General features: G+C 55.8%; 1 protein-coding gene across 2 annotated transcripts; it reads left to right on the forward strand.

Moving 5' to 3' along the window:
• Nucleotides 1–1,810: 1,810 nt before the first annotated feature.
• On the forward strand, nt 1,811–17,507 carry CRYAA (crystallin alpha A; the record flags this gene model as incomplete). 2 transcript variants are annotated; one of them, XM_081301855.1, is made up of 4 exons in its annotated part: nt 1,811–1,893; nt 14,038–14,330; nt 15,590–15,712; nt 16,728–17,507. In XM_081301855.1, the coding sequence occupies 3 exons, from the start codon at nt 14,142–14,144 to the stop codon at nt 16,935–16,937; spliced, it is 522 nt and encodes a 173-aa protein (XP_081157981.1). In that variant the 3' UTR covers nt 16,938–17,507. The 2 variants fall into 2 exon arrangements, with proteins under 2 accessions (XP_081157981.1, XP_081157980.1); XM_081301854.1 differs by lacking the exon at nt 1,811–1,893 and having other exon boundaries at nt 14,019–14,330.
• Between the last annotated feature and the right edge of the window lie 1,536 nt (nt 17,508–19,043).

Below are 19,043 nucleotides of genomic sequence, written 5' to 3' on the forward strand. Positions count from 1 at the left end.
GGGCCAGAGGGAAGTAGCTCAAGTGCTAAAAGTTCCTGAAGCTGACATCCAGAGCCAGCTGAATGCTACTGTCAGCCATGGATTCCCTCACCTGGGTAGGGATGACCTCTTGGTGGCAGAGAGGCTGCTTGGTCCCTGCAGTGTTTTTCTGGCCAGAGATGTTTTCTGCTGCAAAGCCAGCTTAGTGTGTCTACTCTCTCATTTCATGTGCAAAGGAGAAGAGAAGAAAAGGCGTGTGCATGTGCTGGTGGCACACGTCCTATAGCACAAAGTCTCACAGAGCAAGAAGGGAGGGTTTGCCTTCCTCTGAGGAGGGAAGGTGTGCCTGACAACGTGGGAGAAAGGGTAGAAGTCAGGGTCAGCCCGTTAATGGACCAAGCAAAACCCCACAAGCGTGTGCGGGGCAGGTGGTGAATGAGCTGTCATGCTCTAGGAAGGGAAGCTGCTGGGCATGGGTCCTGGGAGCTTCCAGTCCTCCAGTCTTTGCCTCTTTATCACACGCTTAGGAGCATCTCCTAGGAGTCACATGCCACTCAAGGTCCTGGTAAGGCCAGGTCCCTGCCTGCCCGGAGCCCATGTCCAAGAGAGGAGCAAAGACAAGCAGGAATTGGCATGAGCTGAGCTCAAGCTGCACTGAGAGCTGCGCAGAGGACCTCAGCAGCCAAGGGGGTCTGGTGGTGGTTCCTCGTTAGGTTTGGGGGCTGGTGTAAGCTAGTTGCTGGGATTTTTTTCTTTTTTGGTACAGAGGTACTTAACTACTGAGCCACATCCTTAGCTGTCAACATCAGGGTCACTCCAGGGGAACTGGGCTGCATGAAATAACCACACAAAAGACAGAGATACCTTTTTTGGGGGTTCCTGTGATAGCTCCTCTGACCTTAAGGGTCCACAGAAAAAAGAAAGAGCGAGTGTGTGCTGACCCCTTTTATTGAGGAGAAGTCATTTAAATGAGGCCAGGGGTCAGGTTTCAGGGGGCTGAGTCTAGCTTCATGATGTCCACTGTCAGCAGGTTGACTGACATCGAGGAAGGCCACACCCAAGGGCAGAGCAAGAGAAGGGGACACACAAAGGGCATTTCCATGGAACATTCTATCCCAAACAGGGCAAGGGGTAATATCACAAAGGAGCAGGTGAGCGTAGCTCCATCCATGGGGCTACACACCTACGTCTGAAGATGCGTCCTCAACCTCCGGACCAGGCAATGTCCAGGTCACTATGTAGTGGTGGCCAGAGCCTCTCTGGCTCAGGGAAAGAGAATGTGAATCGTTCAGACTGGCTCCCCACACTTAGCCCTTTAAAAAAAATGTTTTTGTTTTGATCAGGGTCTCACTAAATTGCTTAGGGCTTCGCCTAATTGTTAAGGCTGGCTTTGAACTTGCGATCCTCCTGCCTCAGTCTCCCAAGCCACGGGGATTATAGGTGTGCACCACTGCACCTGGTTAGTTGCTGTGGTCTTAATGTACAAAGTCCCATGCATTAAAGCACAGTCCCCAGTGCAGTGTGTTGAGAGGAGAGGCCCTTCAGAGTTGAGTAGATCACTAGGATGCTGCCTTTGTAAATGGAGTGGGCTAGTCGTCATGGGATAAATTTCCTGATGGATTGGCCCTCTCTTGCTTTCTGTCTCGCTCTCACCCTCTCTTCTTATCTGCCTTCCACCATGGGATGAAGCAGCACCAAGGCCCTCATCAGATACTACCACTGTTCTCGTATACTTCCAACCTTAAGAATGAATGGTGGGCCAAACAAATCTCTGTTCTTTATAAATCACCCAATCTCTGAAATTCTGTTATAGCTGCAGAAAATGGGCTAAGACACTGATGGACATCCATGTGAAGAATGGGACTGACTGATCAGTGGCTCTATTCCAGCAGGCAGCGTGGTCAGCACAAACAGGTGACCCACATTACAGCTTTCTATAAAGGTGGTTATCCTTTGTGTGTGGGTTTTTTTTTAATGCTTTGTGTTTTTATTTTAATGTCTTATTTTACATGTGGTTAGTACATACTCATGGGTTGAAATTCAAAATGGAGAAATCCCCTGCCAGCTCTGTATCCAGCCTCCTGCAGTCCCCAGGAAGAGTGGCCAGTACTGCCAGTTTCATGCAGGACCCAGAGTCATTTTATGTAGTTATAAACAGTTGATTGTATGTTTTATGTTTGGTCATGTTAGCATACCATACACACTATTCTCTACATTAGTTTTATGTAATGTGTATCACAATGTGAAGAATGTCCTCACTTTTTATTGTGGAAAAAAAAATATATATAACCTAAAATTTGCAAAACTCACAACTTTGGGGGGTGGGATACTGAAGATTGAACCCAGGGGTGCATAGTCACTGAGCTACATCCCCAGTCCTTTTTATTTTTGAGACAGGGTCTCACCAAAGTTGCTGGGGCTAGCCTTGAACTTGCTTCCCTAGTGGGTGGGGTCATGTGTGTGTATCACCAGCTCAGCATAGTACTAGCACTTTCCAGATGCACAGTTCAGAGGTAGCAAGCACATTCACACTGTTGTGCAGCCATCACCACCTTCACCTCTGGGACTTATTTCATTTTGCAAAACTGAAACTCTGTCCCCAATAAACACTAATTCACAGTTTCCCCCAGCCCCTGGCAATCACCATTTTAATTTTTGTCTCTATTGATTTGAATTCTTTTAAATTCCTCATATAAGGGGAGTTTTACAGTGTGTGTCTATTTGTGTCTGGCTGATTTCACTAAGGAAAATGTCCTTAAGCTTCATTCATGTTGTACCCGTGTCATGATTTCCTTATTTTCAAGGTTGAATGGTATTCCACTGTTTGCATAGACCACATTTGGTTTATACCATTGATTGACATTTGGATAATTTCAATCTTTTGGTTCCTGTGAATAATAATGTTTTGAACATGAATTTGTGGACTTTGTCTTTAAGTGGTTGAAGAATATTCCATGCAGCAGAATCTAGTGCCCTTATCTTTACTGATGATGCACACCTAGTGTTGTGGTTGGGATATGAGGTGTCCTCCCCAAATGCAGGAGGTAAAATGATCAGATGATGAGAGCTGTAACCTAATCAGTGGATTGATTCACTTGATGGATTACTGGGGGTAACTATATAGGCAGGTGAGATGTGGCCCAGGAAGTGGGTCACTGGGGGCATGCCTTGGGGACTATGTTTTTTGCCTGGCTCCTCCCACTCTCTGTCTGCTTCCTGGCCACCAAGAACTGAGCAGCTCTGCCACACCCTTCTGCCATGAGGGACCGCCTCACCTCAGGCCCAGAGTTGACTGACCATGAACTGAAGCCTCTGAAACCATGAATCAAAATCAATTTTTTTCTCCTCAAAGTTGTTCTTGTTCGGTATTTTAGTTACAGAAACAAAAAAACTAACTAACAGAAATTGATACCAGAAGTGAGACCATTGCTATGACTACCCAACTATGTGATTCAGAAGCCTTTGGAACTGGTCTGTGGGAGGAAATTGGAAAGTTTGGCGGTATGGGCTAGATAAGTCTTAGAATGTTGTAAGCAGAGCTTAATGGGTAATTCTGCAGAAGTTTAGAAGACAAGAATGTGGAATGTGGGGAATGTGGACAGTAAAGACTGTGCTCATGAGGTCTCAGAGGGAACAACTGGGAATTGGGCTGGAGGGCATAAGTATTACATTCTGGCAAAGTGCTTGTCTACATTCTCCCCATGTGCTGAGAACTGGTGTGAGGCCAGATTTAAAGGTGACGGACTTATTAATCTGGCAGAGGAAATCCCAAGGCTACGCAGCATTCAGATGGTGGCATGGGTATGATTGCCAGCTCTTAGCCCGGTTTACTGTTAGAATCAGGAGCAGAAAGCAGAAAGAAAGGATTGAAAAACTGTGTGGTTTGGCCAGAGAAGCATATGTAAAATCAGGGCCAAGGAAGTTATAGCTTTTGAAGTTCACTACCACTGAAGAGAAACTAGGTAGTTTTCACAGAGGCAATAGGAAAGATGTCTTGAGGCAGCTCAGGAATTTGAAAGTTGATATCCATTGCAGGCTCTAGCGTGTAAAAATGAAAAGTCCTCTAACAAATCATGGTGGCACCCTGTTTGCACAAGGGTGCCGCTTCCCCAGGATTTGTCTCACCATGCTCAGCTGCTGGGGCATTCAGAGGCTGCAGCCATGGTCCAAGGGGGCCTGGCAACTGCTCGAGCTGGTGGCAGAACTTAGCATCATTCATGTAATGCTAGTTCTGCAGAAATGCAGGATGCTGGATTTAGGGGGTCATGGAATCTTCCACCAATGTTTCAAAGGAAGGCCTGGGAGTCCAGACAAAGTATAATGCGATTGGAATCCCTATGGTCTGCCCCTGCAAGGGCAATGTGTGAGGCTGTGGGAAGGAAGCCAAAGCTCTAGTGGAGTCCCCCAGGATAAGGAGATGCCATATCATGGACTGCCTGCCCAGGTCAGCTGCCAGGAGAGAGAGAGGCCACATAGGCTGCAACTAGCAAGGGCAAAGGGTCAGGACTGCCCAGGCTCTTGGAGATTATACCTGGGTGCCATGAACCCCAGATGCCAAATGCGGAGGTATAGGACTTGTTTGTGTGGATGGGTTTCAGTCTTGCTTTGGTCCCATCCCCTCTCTAGGCCCCTTTCCTTCTCTCTGGAATGCGAATGTGTACTCTGTGTCATTGCATTTTGGATACATGGAATTCTAAAATTTTTACAGGGTCTCACAAGTAAGAGTTTGCCTTGAGTCTTTGCCTTTGGACTTGGACTTTTGGGCAATGCTGGGACTGTTAAGACCATGGGTACTCGTGGAGATGGACTAAATGCATCTGGTATCATGAGATGGGCATGAGCTCTTATGGGCCACAGGTGAAATGTTATGCTTCGGATGTGAAAAAGCCCAAAGCCCCCAACACTTTATGTTAGTCAGCTTTTTGTTGCTATGATCAAAAGACCTGCCCAGGACAACTTAGAGGAGGAAGTTTATTTGGGGTTCGTGTTTTCAGAGGTTCAGTTCATGGTTGGCTGACCCCCTTACTCTAGGCCCAAGATGAGGCTGACCAAGACATGGCAGAAGAGTGCTGCTCAGGATATGACAGTTGGGAAACAGAGAAGGGGAAAGGGTTGCAGGGAGTGACCCCCTCCTCCAGCCATGCCCCTACAATTACCACCCAGTCAGTCTATTCAAACTAGGATGAACTAACAGTTCACAGTCTCATAATCTAACATGCCACCTGACCATGCTGGCATTAACATGGGGACTCTGGGGACACCTCATATCCAAACCACCCATGTATCCTGATAGCGTCCGCTGTCTGCAAACACCAACACAGCTCCTGTAAGCAGCCTTCTGCCGTTACCTGCACCATGTACTTGCAAGATACCTTCCCAGAAGCGGAGCTGCTGCCTCAAGTGGGCTGTGCTGCTGAGTCTGGTAACCCTGTGTCCTGACATCACTTTAGTTCCGTGGCTGTTGAAACCTGGTCTCAGATACGCCAAGTCTTAGGAGCAGTGCGAGTATTTATGAAGCAGAAGTTGTGGATAGAATGTGCAAATTTCAGATTTTTACTGTCTCTGGGGTGACACCTTTGAAAGAACTGTCTTTCATCCTGGAACCAGAAGCCCCCACTTGCTGTGACAGTGGACACTAGGGGGCGTGAAGCTCCTGTTTTGAGGTGGCACGATGACAGGCCAGTCCCTCCCTCCTGCAGCCAGGAGGTGATTATCCAGGACTTCTCCCAGGGTGAGCCCAGGCTTCCCAAGAGGTCAAGAGAATTAGAACGGAAGTCAGACGTAGGGGACCTGCAGATTCCAAGTCCTGATGTCCCAGCTCAGGCTGACACCTCTCACTTCAAGCATGACATCGTAGGTGCCACAGAACTAGGACCACGGCCTGCTACTGGCAGTTTCTTTAAATCATACATGAAACAGTGGCATATCTATTTTGTTGTCTAATCCAGTGGGCCTGGAGGGACCCAGGGGCCCACGCACTGACATTCAGGAAACGGAGAGGGATGTAAAAGAGGCTGTTTGTAAATGTCTTGTATGGAGCAGCCTCATCTTTGGAGACCAAAACCCGATTCCGTGAGGAGCAGATAGCACAGTGATGCCCTGTCCAGCTACCATGCACATTCAGTGGTCATCAAAAGACCTGTATTCACAGCAGCTATCCTGTTACCTTACTGCCCCCCGAAGCACTTTAATCTAAACTCTGGACACCATGCCATTCCACCCCAACCTGCCTCAGATATTCGTCTAGAAAGTAAATTTTCTTACAGGATCATCTATACAACTCTGCCATCACCATAGCTGACAAAACCAGCGGTAACTTACAAAGAAAAAGTGTGTGTGTGTGTGTGTGTGTGTGTGTGTGTGTGTGTGTCCAGAGTTTTCCAGTTGTCTAAGAAAGACCTTGCCCAGTGAGGAGGCCCACAGCTGGCATTGGTAGTCAGGTCCTGAAGCCTGTGCAGGTGCCTTCTCCTTCCTCTCCCCGCACCAGAACTCACTGGGTCTGGGTCGGCTGTCCCACTGCCCTAACCCCAGAATTAGGATCTCCTGAGGGCTTTTGGACACAGAATCTCAGCCTGAGCCAGAGTCCCCGACTCAAGAGCTGCATTTTAAGGGGATCCCATGGGATTCTGAGGCACCGACAGAGGCCGGCTGCCATTCTGGTTGTCTCTGCTGGCTCCCCGGGCCCCTCAATCCTCTCCCCGCTGCAGCATTTCCTGGGGAGTCTAGATGGAGTTTTGTATACCTTTGGGTTCAGCCTTTTGCCAAGAACCATCATGGATTCTTGGGGTCCTCCCGTTGCAGCATATTAGGAGCCCTGGGGGCAAGGACATGGCTGGCCAGAGCTGGAGCCAAAACGCCAGGTGGGCATAGCAGGCAGCTGCGGCTCCTGGAGGGCAGACCTTAGCCCAGCCCTCCTCAGGCAGCTTCCCAGCAGCTGCTAGCGGCCAAAGCTGGGCCAGCAGCTTGAGAAGTGTGCCAAGGCAAGCCAGCGCTTCCTCACCCCGGGAGCTGTCCATCCAGCCTTGACAGCAAGCCAGCTGTTGAGTCCGGGGAACTTTGCACACCTGTCCTGTCCCTGGGTGTGTTTCCTCTGTCACCAACATCCGGCATCAGCGTGCATACATGGTCCACTGCCAGGCTTGGCCCTTAGCCCGGGGACCAACGCTTCCAGGCTGCTATAACCAAGGTGGCTCTCTGCGATGCCTGAGGAGAAGCCAGAGGTGGGCGGGCCAGGGCCTGCAGATCTACTCGTGGGACTGGCAGCAGGCAGTTTTTGCAGGAAGGCACGCTGAGACCGTGGGCAGGACATCAGGTGCTGGGATGAGCCCCCGTTCTCCACCTGTGGTTCCAGGAATGTCCTGCCATTGCTCCTGTGGAGCCTTAGCTGCTGCCCCTACATACTGGCCCCTAGCTGACCTAACTGGGGAGCTTTGTGGGGAGAAGCAGGTCCATTCCTGGAACAGCAGCAACCTTGGGGACATGTGTGGTCAGGCATGTCCCCAGTGCACACTCCAGTGGGAGGCTACCTGAACCAGGGTGCCTGCCTCACTTGGAGTGCAGTTTTCTGGAGGTCCTCAAACTCCTTGAGATCATTTCCTCAGGAATTGTTGGTGCCTTTGAAAGTCGGAGAAGTCCAGGCCCTGAGCACTGCGACCGACCTCTTGGGTGGGGACAAACATGACGAACCTTCAGTCAGCCTCGCTCCATGCTGTCAGCTGAAGTGTTGACCGGGCAGAGTCGCAGCCCCTGTGTGGGCCACTGCTCAGCTCTGCACAGCACGCGGAGCTCAGGGCGAGCTCCTGAGCACCCAGAACCCGCTGCGCCCGTGTCTGCCGAACACCCACTAGCCCAGCAGAGCCTCAGCCTCAGGCCGACCTGTCTGATCCAGAGGGTTCTGGGCCCCAGGGGAGCATCAGAGAGCTGGGGAGGTCATTGCTCCGTGGCTGTGACCCAGGTCTGGCTGTGGGAGGAAGTGGCAGCCAGCAGCACTCTGGAGTAGCGGGCAGCGCGCGGCACCGCCAAGGCCTGGCACCCTCAGCCTCCTCAGTTAACTCTGCCTCGGGTCAGCTGCCAACCTCCCAGTGAAGGCCAACACCTGAGCCTTGGCCCAGGCTCAGTTTGGGAACAGCCTAGACTAAGACAACCATTAAGCTGGGCTGGTTGCCTTGATGCAAGATCTGTCTCCCGTGAGAGAATCGATTCGTGCCCTGTGCTCCTTCTGCCTGCGGGTGGAAGGAACCACGGGCAGCCTTTCAGTAATGCAGAGAAGCCTGAGGGGGGTCTGCGGAGCAGTGATAGCCGTGAACGGAGTTTTTTGTGGGGGTCATGATTCTAAAAATTGAAAAAGGATGCATTTGAAATGAGGAGGGAGATTTAAGTGGTGTCTAGGGTTGAGAGGGTGTCAAGTTCTCATAGATCTTGCCAACTGGGAAGTGGAATTTGTGCCTGTTATTCAGAGAAGAACCTCAAATCTGTGTGGGGCAAGGGCTTTGTCCGCACTTTGCTTTAAAACACTTCAGTCCTGGGGGGGGACCAGCAATGGGGCCGCATCATCCTGATGGTTGCACCTGCAGAGGCCTGGAGGGCGCCTCCTGTACTGTTGTTTCTTTCTACTCTGGAGACTGTGTGAGCACTTTTGTAATGAAAATAAGCCCGACAAGACAGCTCCTCGCTTCCCTGGCCAAACTGTCCACGACACTAGGTGTCGGCAAACAGGAGGGAGGGCTGGAAGCAGTGTGTTTTTTGTGACCTCGTGTGTTGGCAGGGACGGGCTTTGTCTCTGAATCCCAAAGAGGGCCACATCACCTGGTGCCACCTTCAGAGCTCTGTGGGGTCTCCCCTTGCACCCAGCCGAGAGGCCGCATTCCTGAGGGGCTGAAGTGAATGGGCCCCTTGCTCCTTTCTGGGGTGTGGTGGGGTCTGCAGCCGACATCCCAGGTCCTGTCGACCCGATGACCGACCCGATGACCGTGAGGAGCTGGGGCCAGGGCTTAGCTGGGCGCATTCCTGCTGACCACAACAATGCCCCTCACCCTGGGCGGGGGCGATTTGAGCATGAGCCGAGGGCCCTGGAGTGGAAAATCGGAGTGCTGGGGCTTTGTGGCCGCGCGGCAGACTGCTGGCTCTGGGAATCCTCTGCCTAAGTCAGTGTGGCCTTTGTGTGTGGGGGAGGCTGGCGCCGAGCGGGCGCAGGAAGCGCGAATGCTGAGGACAGGAGAAAACCGTGGGGACAATGCAGGGACCACAGCAGCACTCAGCGCCTGCCTCCCTGGGCAGGGCCACCGGATAGCAGAGAAAAGACCCCCGAGGTCAGGGCTGTCCTCCATCAGACACCGTCACACACAACCGCACACACAGCACACGCCACCCACATAACCTCACACAGCACATTCAACCACACACACAAAACACACACCACAAACACACACACCACATGCACACAGTCACACACCCAGCATGTGTGACACACACAATCACACACACATCAGACACACACATCACAGACACACACACTATACACATGTGCCACATACGCCACGTGCACAGATATACACAAACTTACGCATAGACACATGACACACCACACACACCCCATACAGACACCACACATGCCACACACAGATGCACAAAGCATGCACACGCCATAGACACGTACCACCCACCCACATCAGTAGGGTCCTTCCCTGACACCGACACCCCCTGCCTGGTCCCTGGGCCTTTGGCCCCTCCTCCACCCTGGGTCAGGAGGGAGCAGATGGAGCAGGCGAGAGGTTTCCTCATGCTGCCCAGAACAGTGTGCATTTTACACTCATGAATTGCTTATTTCTGGAATTTTTCATTTAATATTTTTGGACCATGACTAACTGCAAGCAGTTGAAATGACAGAAAGCCCAACCTCAGATGAGGGGCCCAGGGTGCTACAGAATGGGCGGCTTAAGCAGAACTTTATTTTTTATTGCTCTGAAGGCTAAAAGTCCAAGGTGAAGGTGTGAGAGGGCAGGTTCCTCGAGAGGCCGCTCCGCATGGCTGGCAGGGCGTCTTGTTGCTGAGTCCCCACGTGGTCTTTCCCTGCGTTCCTGCATTCCTAGTGTCTCTCTTGTGTCCAGACTTCCACTGTGAGGACACAGATTGGAGTAAGCTCCACCACATGACCTTGTCTTACCTCAATTCAAAGTCCCGTCTCCAAATAAGTCACCTTCTGAGGCCCTGGGGCGAGGACGTAGCATGAGAATTTGGGGATCCAGTTCAGCACACGGTGCCTGCTTGCTCTCACAATCACACACACTTGCTCAAGTGTACCTGCCCTCCCAGATCAGTGCTGAGTGGCTGAGTCCCCCAGGACGCGTGTTCCCAGCTGAGGCTGACAAGTCAGCTTGTGTCTTTTTGAGGTGTCTTTAATGCTGTGTGTTCTGCATTTTTGTGTTTGTTTGTTTGTTTGTTTGTTTGTTTGTTTTTGGTGATTTTGCTGTTTCAGTGCCCTAAGTCCAGTGCTGAAGTGCTGTCCCTGTCCTGCACACGAGGAAGCTGTGTTGTTTCTCATGGAGAAAACGCATGTGTTAAAGAAGTCTCAGTCAGGCTGCCCCATGGTGCTGTCGGAGCAGAGTCAATATTCACGGACCAACGACACATAAGAAATCAGGCGTCATTAGAGACACACGAAGCTAGGCTCTGTCTTGATGGGTCAGGGCCTCGCAGGAGCGTGACCTTGGCTTTCCCCGTGGCCGGGGCTTAGTCTCTGCTGTGTTCGCTCAGTCGATGTTCACAGCACCCCAGAGGGTGTGCTCCAACCACGAGGGTTGCCCGCTGTGTGTGGTGTGCAGAACTTAGGCCCCCGATGGGGAGGGCTGTCTGTGTGGTTTCAATGGGCAGGACGTGGAGTAATGAGAAGAACCTGACTTCAGTTCCCAGACACGGCACCTTCGTGGCTGGACCTGCTGCTATACTTGATGGCTTTGAAGTAGTGTTTTGTTAGGGGGCTTTCTGTCACTAGAGCAACAAGCGTCAGGCAGGTGACTTGGGAAAGGTTGACTTGGGCCCGTGGTTCTGGAGGGTCCAGTCCAGGGCAGGTGGCCTCATAGCTTTGGGTCTCTGGCGGGGGCAGCACACCATGGCGGGTGCCTGGTGGAGCCCACCTCATGATCCAGGAAGCAGGAGAGAGAGGAAGGGACACGGTTCCACCGGCCTCTTCAGGGGCACCGTCAGTGACCTAAAGACCCCCCCCCCCGGCCACGGCTCCACCGTCTCGCAGGAGGGCCTCCCTGAAGACCAAAGCTTTAACACAGGGGCCTTGGGGGACATTTGACACCCCAACTGGAGTGGGCATCTTCACCATGATTTCTAGAAGGAACCCAGGCCCATAGCAAGGGGCCTGGCCCAGACCCAGGTGGGTGGGGACACTGCAAGCGTGTCTGCTGGAAGAGCCCCAGGGTCTCCCCCCTGGTCCTGCTCTGTCCCTGCTGAGCCCTGGATGCCACCTGCTTCTTTGTCTCACCCTCTAGACCATATCGGCTCCATAGAGCAGGCTTTGCTTGACAGTGTAGAGTGTGGACAGGGCTCAGCCAGAGTCTGTCCAGGAATGAAGGTGCTCTCAAGCAGCAGACCGAGGCCGGCAGGACCCAGGCCAGTGGGCTGGAGATGAAACGGGGGAGCCCTCGATAGCCAACTGAGGTTCAGGTTGAGTACAGTCAGAGGCTCCATGTTGACCCTCACCACTGGCCTTTCTTGGTTGGTGGTATAGTAGCCCACCAGTCTGTGCTCCAGAGACACAGGGCCAGGGCAGCCCTGGGCCACATCTCATGCTCTTCCCTTGCTAGCAGGAGAAACAAGGCCTCCCTGCCCCAGTTCCCAGAGCTAGTCCATTGCTGACGTGGCAGAGGGAAGAAGGCTGGTTTTCCTGGATTGCTGGCCTCAGGGAGATGATCCTGGCTCATCCAGGGTCAGGGGCAGGAGAGCGACAGCCATGGGGTGATGGGAGACCGGACCACCCACGCCTCCCTTGAAGGTGGGAGAAGAGCCGCCAGTCAGAGGGAGCTGGAGGGCGGCTTCACTGAAGCCCCCACCTGTTCTTCTAAGTCCAGCACAGGCACCACCGGGCTCTCCTTGGCTTTAGCTCAGCGAAACACAGTGCAGACTTCTGGCCTCCAGAACCTCGAGATCATGCATTAGTGTGTTTGAAGCTACCAAGTCTGTGACACCTCCTAGGGCAGCTGCAGCACACTCACACAGGGCCCTGAGGGCCCTGGCGCTATAGCTCCCCCGTCTCAATCTTCATGGTTCAGTTGTGCAGACCCAGGCCTGGCTCACCCTGAAGACTTTGCCTGGCCCTCCATGCCCCAGGGCCCCCCGGACTCTCGGCCCACAGGGGTCGGGGTACAGGAGTGTGAGCACCTGAGACCAGAGGACCTGGCCTTACCCTCGGCAGCTGAGCCTCGGGACGAGGCTCAGGCCAGCGTCAGGGGGCACTTGTCTCCATCCCTGCTGAGGGCCCCAGCTGTTGACCGCCCACAGGCAGAGCCAGCGCAGGCAGGCAGAGCAACATGCTTCCCTCTGTGCCCAGTGCCAGGGAGGTGCCAAGCACTGTAGCTGTCGAGATGAGTCCTATCTAAAGGCAACGTGAAAAAAATCAAAACGAGCACAGAACATCTGTGATGAGCAGAGTTTAAGTGGAGACAGAAAGAACACTTCTGTCCTTGCCTGGCACTACAGGACGGCTCCACCCAGCCATGACCTGGGGCCTGGCCCCACTGGCCACTCCCTGGAGGACTCAGCTTCCATCTGCCCCCCCACACCCCACCCTCTGCACCAGGAACAGGCAGCTGGCACCCCACCCTGTCCATACCCCTGCCACCGCTCAGGTGTGACCCCAGCCCAACAGGCAACCTGAAGCCCCCTTCACTGAAGCCCCCACCTGTTCACACTGTGTGGCAAAGGCCCTGGGTCTCCACTTGCAACACCAATTTTGTCCTGGATGTACCATCCTCATGGCCGGGTGTCTATTCTCTGATGACCTTCTGAGTCCGTGGGCCAGAGAGTTTGCAAAGATCCTGAGAGCCTGGGGCTAGAGTTTGTTCCACAAACATGGACTGGACGTTGATGAGAAGCTGGGCCAGGAAGCAGGAGGCACAAAGGGGAACCGGCAGCTTCTCACGGTCTGGGTCACGCGTGCCAAAAGCTAGCCCGGGTTGTGGGAGCAGGCTTTGTCCTCTGCTGTAGGGGTGTAGGAAGCAGAAGTATAATGCTGCCCAAGGTCAAGAAACTTCTAGAAGCATTAAAAGTGGGAGTCACTGGAGAGGGCATGGGCAGGAGCAGAGTACTCACCAGGCCTTGCCAACAGCAGGACCCTGTGGCCAGTGACCATGGTGATGGGTGGTCAGTTTGCAACCACGGTGTGGTCATGCTGAGGCTCCAGGCTTTGCAGGAGGCCATGTCCATGGAGGGTGAGCCGCGCGGAGGGCCTGGAACGCAGGTCCCCTCTCCTCACGTTCAATCAGGTCCCTGCAGGAAGCCCACGGTCTTTGGAGTGAGCCTGAGGCTGAACAGGGCTCCTGCCGGCACCCCAAGTCTCGGCTGGCTTGTCTTATTTCCTGTCTTCCTGAGCTTTATGTGAGGAGGCCTCATCTTTGTGATCAGTAAGAAGCAACAGAGGTAATTCTGCTTTGGAGAAACGTGCTGTCACCTGGGAGCTGAGATTTGGGGACAGCTTGTCTAATCTCTGTGCCTCAGTTTCCTTGTCTGTGAAGCCGAGCTATGAGCTTCCCCTCCAAGGGCCACCGTGAGGAACAGTCAGGACAGAGGTGTGCCAAGAATCAGTGCTGCCCCTGACCCACAGAGATGACCTTTCCACGGTCTCCCCGTGGTGAACATGGGGGCACCTGTCCTCCTGGTGGCCCTGAGGTGCCCAGACAGCTCAGGCCTGGACTCTGGGGCTGGGGCAGCCTGTGCCTCTGGGGCTGGGGCAGCAGGCGTGGGGCCCCCCCGCCAGGTTCTGCTGACTCTGCAACCTTCCTCCTGAGCTCAGGCATTTCCAGAGAAATCCTTTAATGCCTCCATTCTGTCCAGGCGTATATAGGGAGGGCTGGCCACCCAGTTCCCCACTGCGCTGCCCAGAGGCCTCTGCCCTGCCCTGTCGCCAGCCTCCAGTCCCCGCAGTGCCGAAGCAGAACATGGACGTCACCATCCAGCACCCCTGGTTCAAGCGTGCGCTGGGACCCTTCTACCCCAGCCGGCTGTTCGACCAGTTCTTCGGTGAAGGCCTCTTCGAGTATGACCTGTTGCCCTTCCTGTCTTCCACCATCAGCCCCTACTACCGCCAGTCCCTCTTCCGCACAGTGCTGGACTCTGGCATCTCCGAGGTAAGGTCCTGGGGCCTCTGGCTTCTCCTGGCTGGTCAGAGGGGGGCCCGGCCTGGGCAGAGGACAGCTAGGGATTCCCCAGGGGCCACCTGCTGCCCCTGGCGCACTCATCTTGTTCCCCGGAGCAGGTGGTGGCTGTAGGCCACCGTCCTGCCTCCCCCAGCCTCGTCACCTTCAGAGGTGCCCCTGGGGAGGGTTGGAGTAGGAAGCCAACCCAGGCCCAACCGCTGTCTTTTCCTCCCATCAGCTCATGACCCGTATGTGGTTTGTAATGCACCAACCACATGCTGGAAACCCCAAGAACAACCCCGCCAAGGCAAGTCGGGGGTGGTGTGAGCTTCCCGGGTCGGGCTGTCCTCCCGCTGGCCCTGCAGGTGCGGGAGGGTGTGCTGCCTGAGGCCCAGAGAGAGGGTTACTTCAGCAGAGCAGCTGCCTTTTGCTGCTGGCAAAGCTCAGAGACTGGGCTCTCACCCAGCTGACCGGTGCACAGCCATGCCCAGGAAAGGCCTGAGGCCACTTCCCTCTCCCTGCTGAGCTGGGGCAGGTCCAGGCCAGCAGGCCTCCTAAAGGAGGAGGCTCCCAGAGGCCAGGCACTACCAACCACGCCCGGGAGCAGAATGGCCAGAGGGAGCCGAGGAGCCAGGGCAGGGAGGGGAGAGCAAGGGACAGAGGGCTTTGTGAGCTGGACAGAATGCTGCGCAGGCTGCAGCAGCAGGTGGACTGGGAAGATGGGCCCCGGTGGGGGCTTACGGAGCCCAGATGAAGCTGGGGCAGCCACCTTATTCCAAATGCCAACTCGTGAGCAACCAGCGTTCCAACCCTAAAGAGCCCCCTGGCCATCACCAAACAACCATTCAGCCCATGACCAGCCACCCTGACCGTCACCAGCCAGCAGAGTTGTGTCAGCCAGCCAGCCATGCCAATGAGCCACAGCCAGCTAGCTCACCAGGACCCACACCCCGCCGGTGACTCCCCAGGGACCGGCCAGCCCACCTATCGCCCAGCAGTGGTCAAGCACTTCTACCCCTAAGGTCTGGGGTCAGTGGCGCAGCTGCCCTTGGCACGGGTGCCACAGTCCCGCTCCTGTGCACTCTGTTCTGCTGGCCCGTGAGGAGGAGGCCAGCACAGGGTCTGCTCCGGTGGCTGGTGCCAGCTCCGGTGGCCGGTGCTGGAGCTGCCAATCGCTCTGGGTGGTGTGTCCGCTCCATCCTGGAGCTGGTGGCCCTCTGGGGAGCTCCACATGCGGGTCTGGGTTTCAGGTCCGATCCGACAGGGACAAGTTCGTCATCCTCCTGGATGTGAAGCACTTCTCTCCCGAGGACCTGACGGTGAAGGTGCTGGAGGACTTTGTGGAGATCCACGGCAAGCACAACGAGCGGCAGGTGAGCTCCGCGCCCGGGACAGCGCCTCCACCTGCCCACAGCAGGCCTCCGGGACCCTGGGCACCGTCCCCCTGAGCCCAGCAGGGCGGGGCAGCGCTGTGAATGTGGCCTGTGGCTCCATCCTGAGTCCTTGCCTTGGGTGCTGCTCCCGGCTGTCGGGGCTGCTCTGGGTCTTCACAACAGGATGGGATTAGAAGGACCCCGGGAAAGGGCAGGGCCCGTGGTGGGCACCTCTGAGCCAACACATGTTTTCACAACCTCACTTTGGAGGGTGAGCCCGTGAGGACAGTACAGCTGGCCTTCAGGGACGTCCACTGAGTCACCTCTCAGTGGCCCTTTTCAACATTGTGCTTAGTATCTCGGGGTAACCAGGGTAGGGCCAGAGCCTGAGGAGGTCCCCTGCCTGCCGGATCCTGTGGCTAGTACCAGGGGGCAGTGGGGGCTCCCCTGCAGTCACCACCCTGCGCCCACCCCTGGTCATATGGAGACGCTGGGGGCTCCCTGTCTGCTGCCCCTCCCCGCCCTGGCTAGGGGAGGCCCGCTCCCTGTCCAGTCCCTCTTCGTCAAGTTCCCAGCTCTCAGGTCTTTGCACCTGGAGGAGGAAGCAGGGCCCAGGAGCTGAATCTGGGGTCAGGGCATCCAGAAGCAAAGGCCTTCTGCCCCCGCGGCTTCCGACCCTGTCAGGTGGGAGTGAGAGACCCGGCCTGAGCAGTCTTCCTGGGTCGCCCTCAGGGGAAAACCTGATGGAGAGGCCGGGCCAGTGGCATGAGGCATCCCACTGGGGGCCAACGCCAGGCCAGAGAGAGCCCTGGGCAGTCCCAGCTGCTGTGCTCTGCTCTTGTCAAAGGTCCATACGTCTCTGGAGGTCTGGACAGTGGCACTCCAGTTCTTCAGCTCAGCCCCTCTGAGGACACCACAGCCCGGCTGCCTCATGGGGTCTGGGAGGGCCCTTCTCAGTGTGGGGGATGGCAGCTGCCCTGCTGCTTCTGACCGCCCCTCCCCGGCCTCTTCCCAGGATGACCATGGCTACATTTCCCGGGAGTTCCACCGCCGCTACCGCCTGCCCTCCAACGTGGACCAGTCGGCCCTGTCCTGCTCCCTGTCTGCAGACGGCATGCTGACGTTCTCAGGCCCCAAGGTCCAGTCTGGCCTGGATGCTGGCCACAGCGAGAGAGCCATTCCCGTGTCGCGGGAGGAGAAGCCCAGCTCGGCACCCTCGTCCTAAGCAGGCCTCGGCCTCGGCTGCCCCCCTCAGCCCCTGACCCCTCCAGCTGGGGGGACCACAGAAAAGGCCTCTGCCTTCCCTTCCTTTCCTTTCCTTCATCCCCCGTCTTCTCAGAGGAATGAGGTTTTGAGAGAGTGGCTGGGAGCTTGGAGCCGTGGCCTGCGGAGCCGTGACCTCAGGGTGTCCCAGGCCCAACACCTGCCCGCCAGGGGAGTGATTGCATCACACACTTCTCTAGATGGGACCTTGTCCTCCCGAGGGACATCAGCTCTGCTCAGAGGGCAGGAGGGGGGGACCAGCCCCAAGGGTGCCTTGCCCAGCCCTCTGGATGGATCCGGATACCGGTGGCCTCCTCGGCGGCCCAGCCCACTTCCCTGTGGTGCTGTGGGTGCTGGGGGCCCCTGGCTCTGCAGCCTGCTCCTCTCAGACCGTCTTCCTGCACCCTTCCTCTGTGTATTTCTTCTCCTGGGGACTCCGGTCACCCATGAGAATACAGCCCATGGCAGCCAATAAAGAGCAGGTGGCACAGCAATTTGCCGTCTGGTGGTCATGCTGTCTGCATTGGGCAACTCTGAGGGCGGGGGTCAGCAGCCGGAGGGAGGAATGGGTGGCCTCTGCTCCTGCTGGCTCTGCCCAGGGCCTCCAGTGTCCCTTCCTCTCTCCTGTGTCCAGGGGCCTCTCCTCAGCAGGCTCTGTGGGAGCAGGAGTGGGAGATGGCCCCTCTCCAGCCTGCCTCCCCGGGCTTCCTGTCACCTCATCACCTCGTGGGGTGCACAGCCCACTTCCAGTGGGCAGCAGGCCCTGGTCCTGTGTTAGAGGCGTGGCTTGCTCAGCCTCCCCATCCCCAGGGCAGACACCAGCCCTCAGGGTTCCTGGGGACCAGCAGTGTCCGGCAGTACCTCCACCCTCCACCCAGAGCAGCTTGGCCCTGCTCTCTGCCCAGACCCCAAGGTGGGGAGGGGACTCTCTTGCAGAGCCTCAGACTCCACGGGGAGTGGCATAGGTCAGGGGCTTCTAGGGGGCTGCCGACAGTGAGGCCAGAGGCCAGGTGAAGTCCTCGAGAAGCTGGGCCAGGGCCACGGGGCCTGAGCACTTCAGTCACGCAGGGGGAGGCGGAGGCCACAGGGCTCTGGGACCATGAGGAGGCCCAGCAGGCTGGCCATGTGATGGCGCCAGCACCTTCCTCCTGGGAGGCGATGGGTGTGGGGATGTCTGAGTGACCACTGCCCCACAGGCAGACAGGACAGCTCACTGCCACTGCAAAGCAGTCACAAACACACCCCACAGGCATGCCCCAGACACCGCATCCACACAGAGCACGGTGCGCACTGCACACACCCTCACACGTGCACACAGGCCCCACAAATAGTAGCAAGCACAGCATATTCTCACACACTCACCACACACTCACAGGCACCAGAGATCTCAGATGCCACACATCACACCCCTCACACCACACACACACACACACACACACATCTACCTAACACACATCACACACGCACGTCACACACAGCCACAATACACACATCCCACATCTCACACACAGGCCCCCCACACCACAGGCATATACACACAAGCACACCACACACCCCTCACCTCCTGGACATGTGTGTCCTGTGCTCTGGCCTGGCCTCATGTATAGAATGGCTCCCCTGGAAGAGATGCCAAGACCCTCCTTCCTGCCCCTCCCAAGCACCCCGGCTCTTCTGCTGGTTAGCCCACCTCTGCATGAAGCGGGTGCCCTGTGGTAGGTGCAAAATGGCTACCACACTTTGGGACTTGGGCTAGAAAACCTAAGCTCTGGAACCCCGCTCCCCTGGTTAAGTCTATGAACTTGAACCCCCAAGTGCACCCTTGTAGGACACTGGCTCCTCCTGAGCTCGGCAGGTAATAGCCTGCTGGGTCTGGCTGCACCCCTGCGGGTCTTGCTTGGACCTTGCTATAGGTGACACTGTGACCCTCCAAACTTGGTGCTGAAGTCCTAACCCCCAGCCCCTCAGAATGTCACTGCACAGAGACAGGCTCTGCCCCATGAGGTCACCAGGGTGGCCCTGATCTGGCATGGCTGTGTCCCCACCAGAAGATCAGGACACAGACACCCAG

Source organism: Spermophilus citellus, assembly GCF_964194105.1.
Source record: "Spermophilus citellus genome assembly, chromosome: 7".
In the NCBI taxonomy this organism is placed as follows: Eukaryota; Metazoa; Chordata; class Mammalia; order Rodentia; family Sciuridae; genus Spermophilus; species Spermophilus citellus.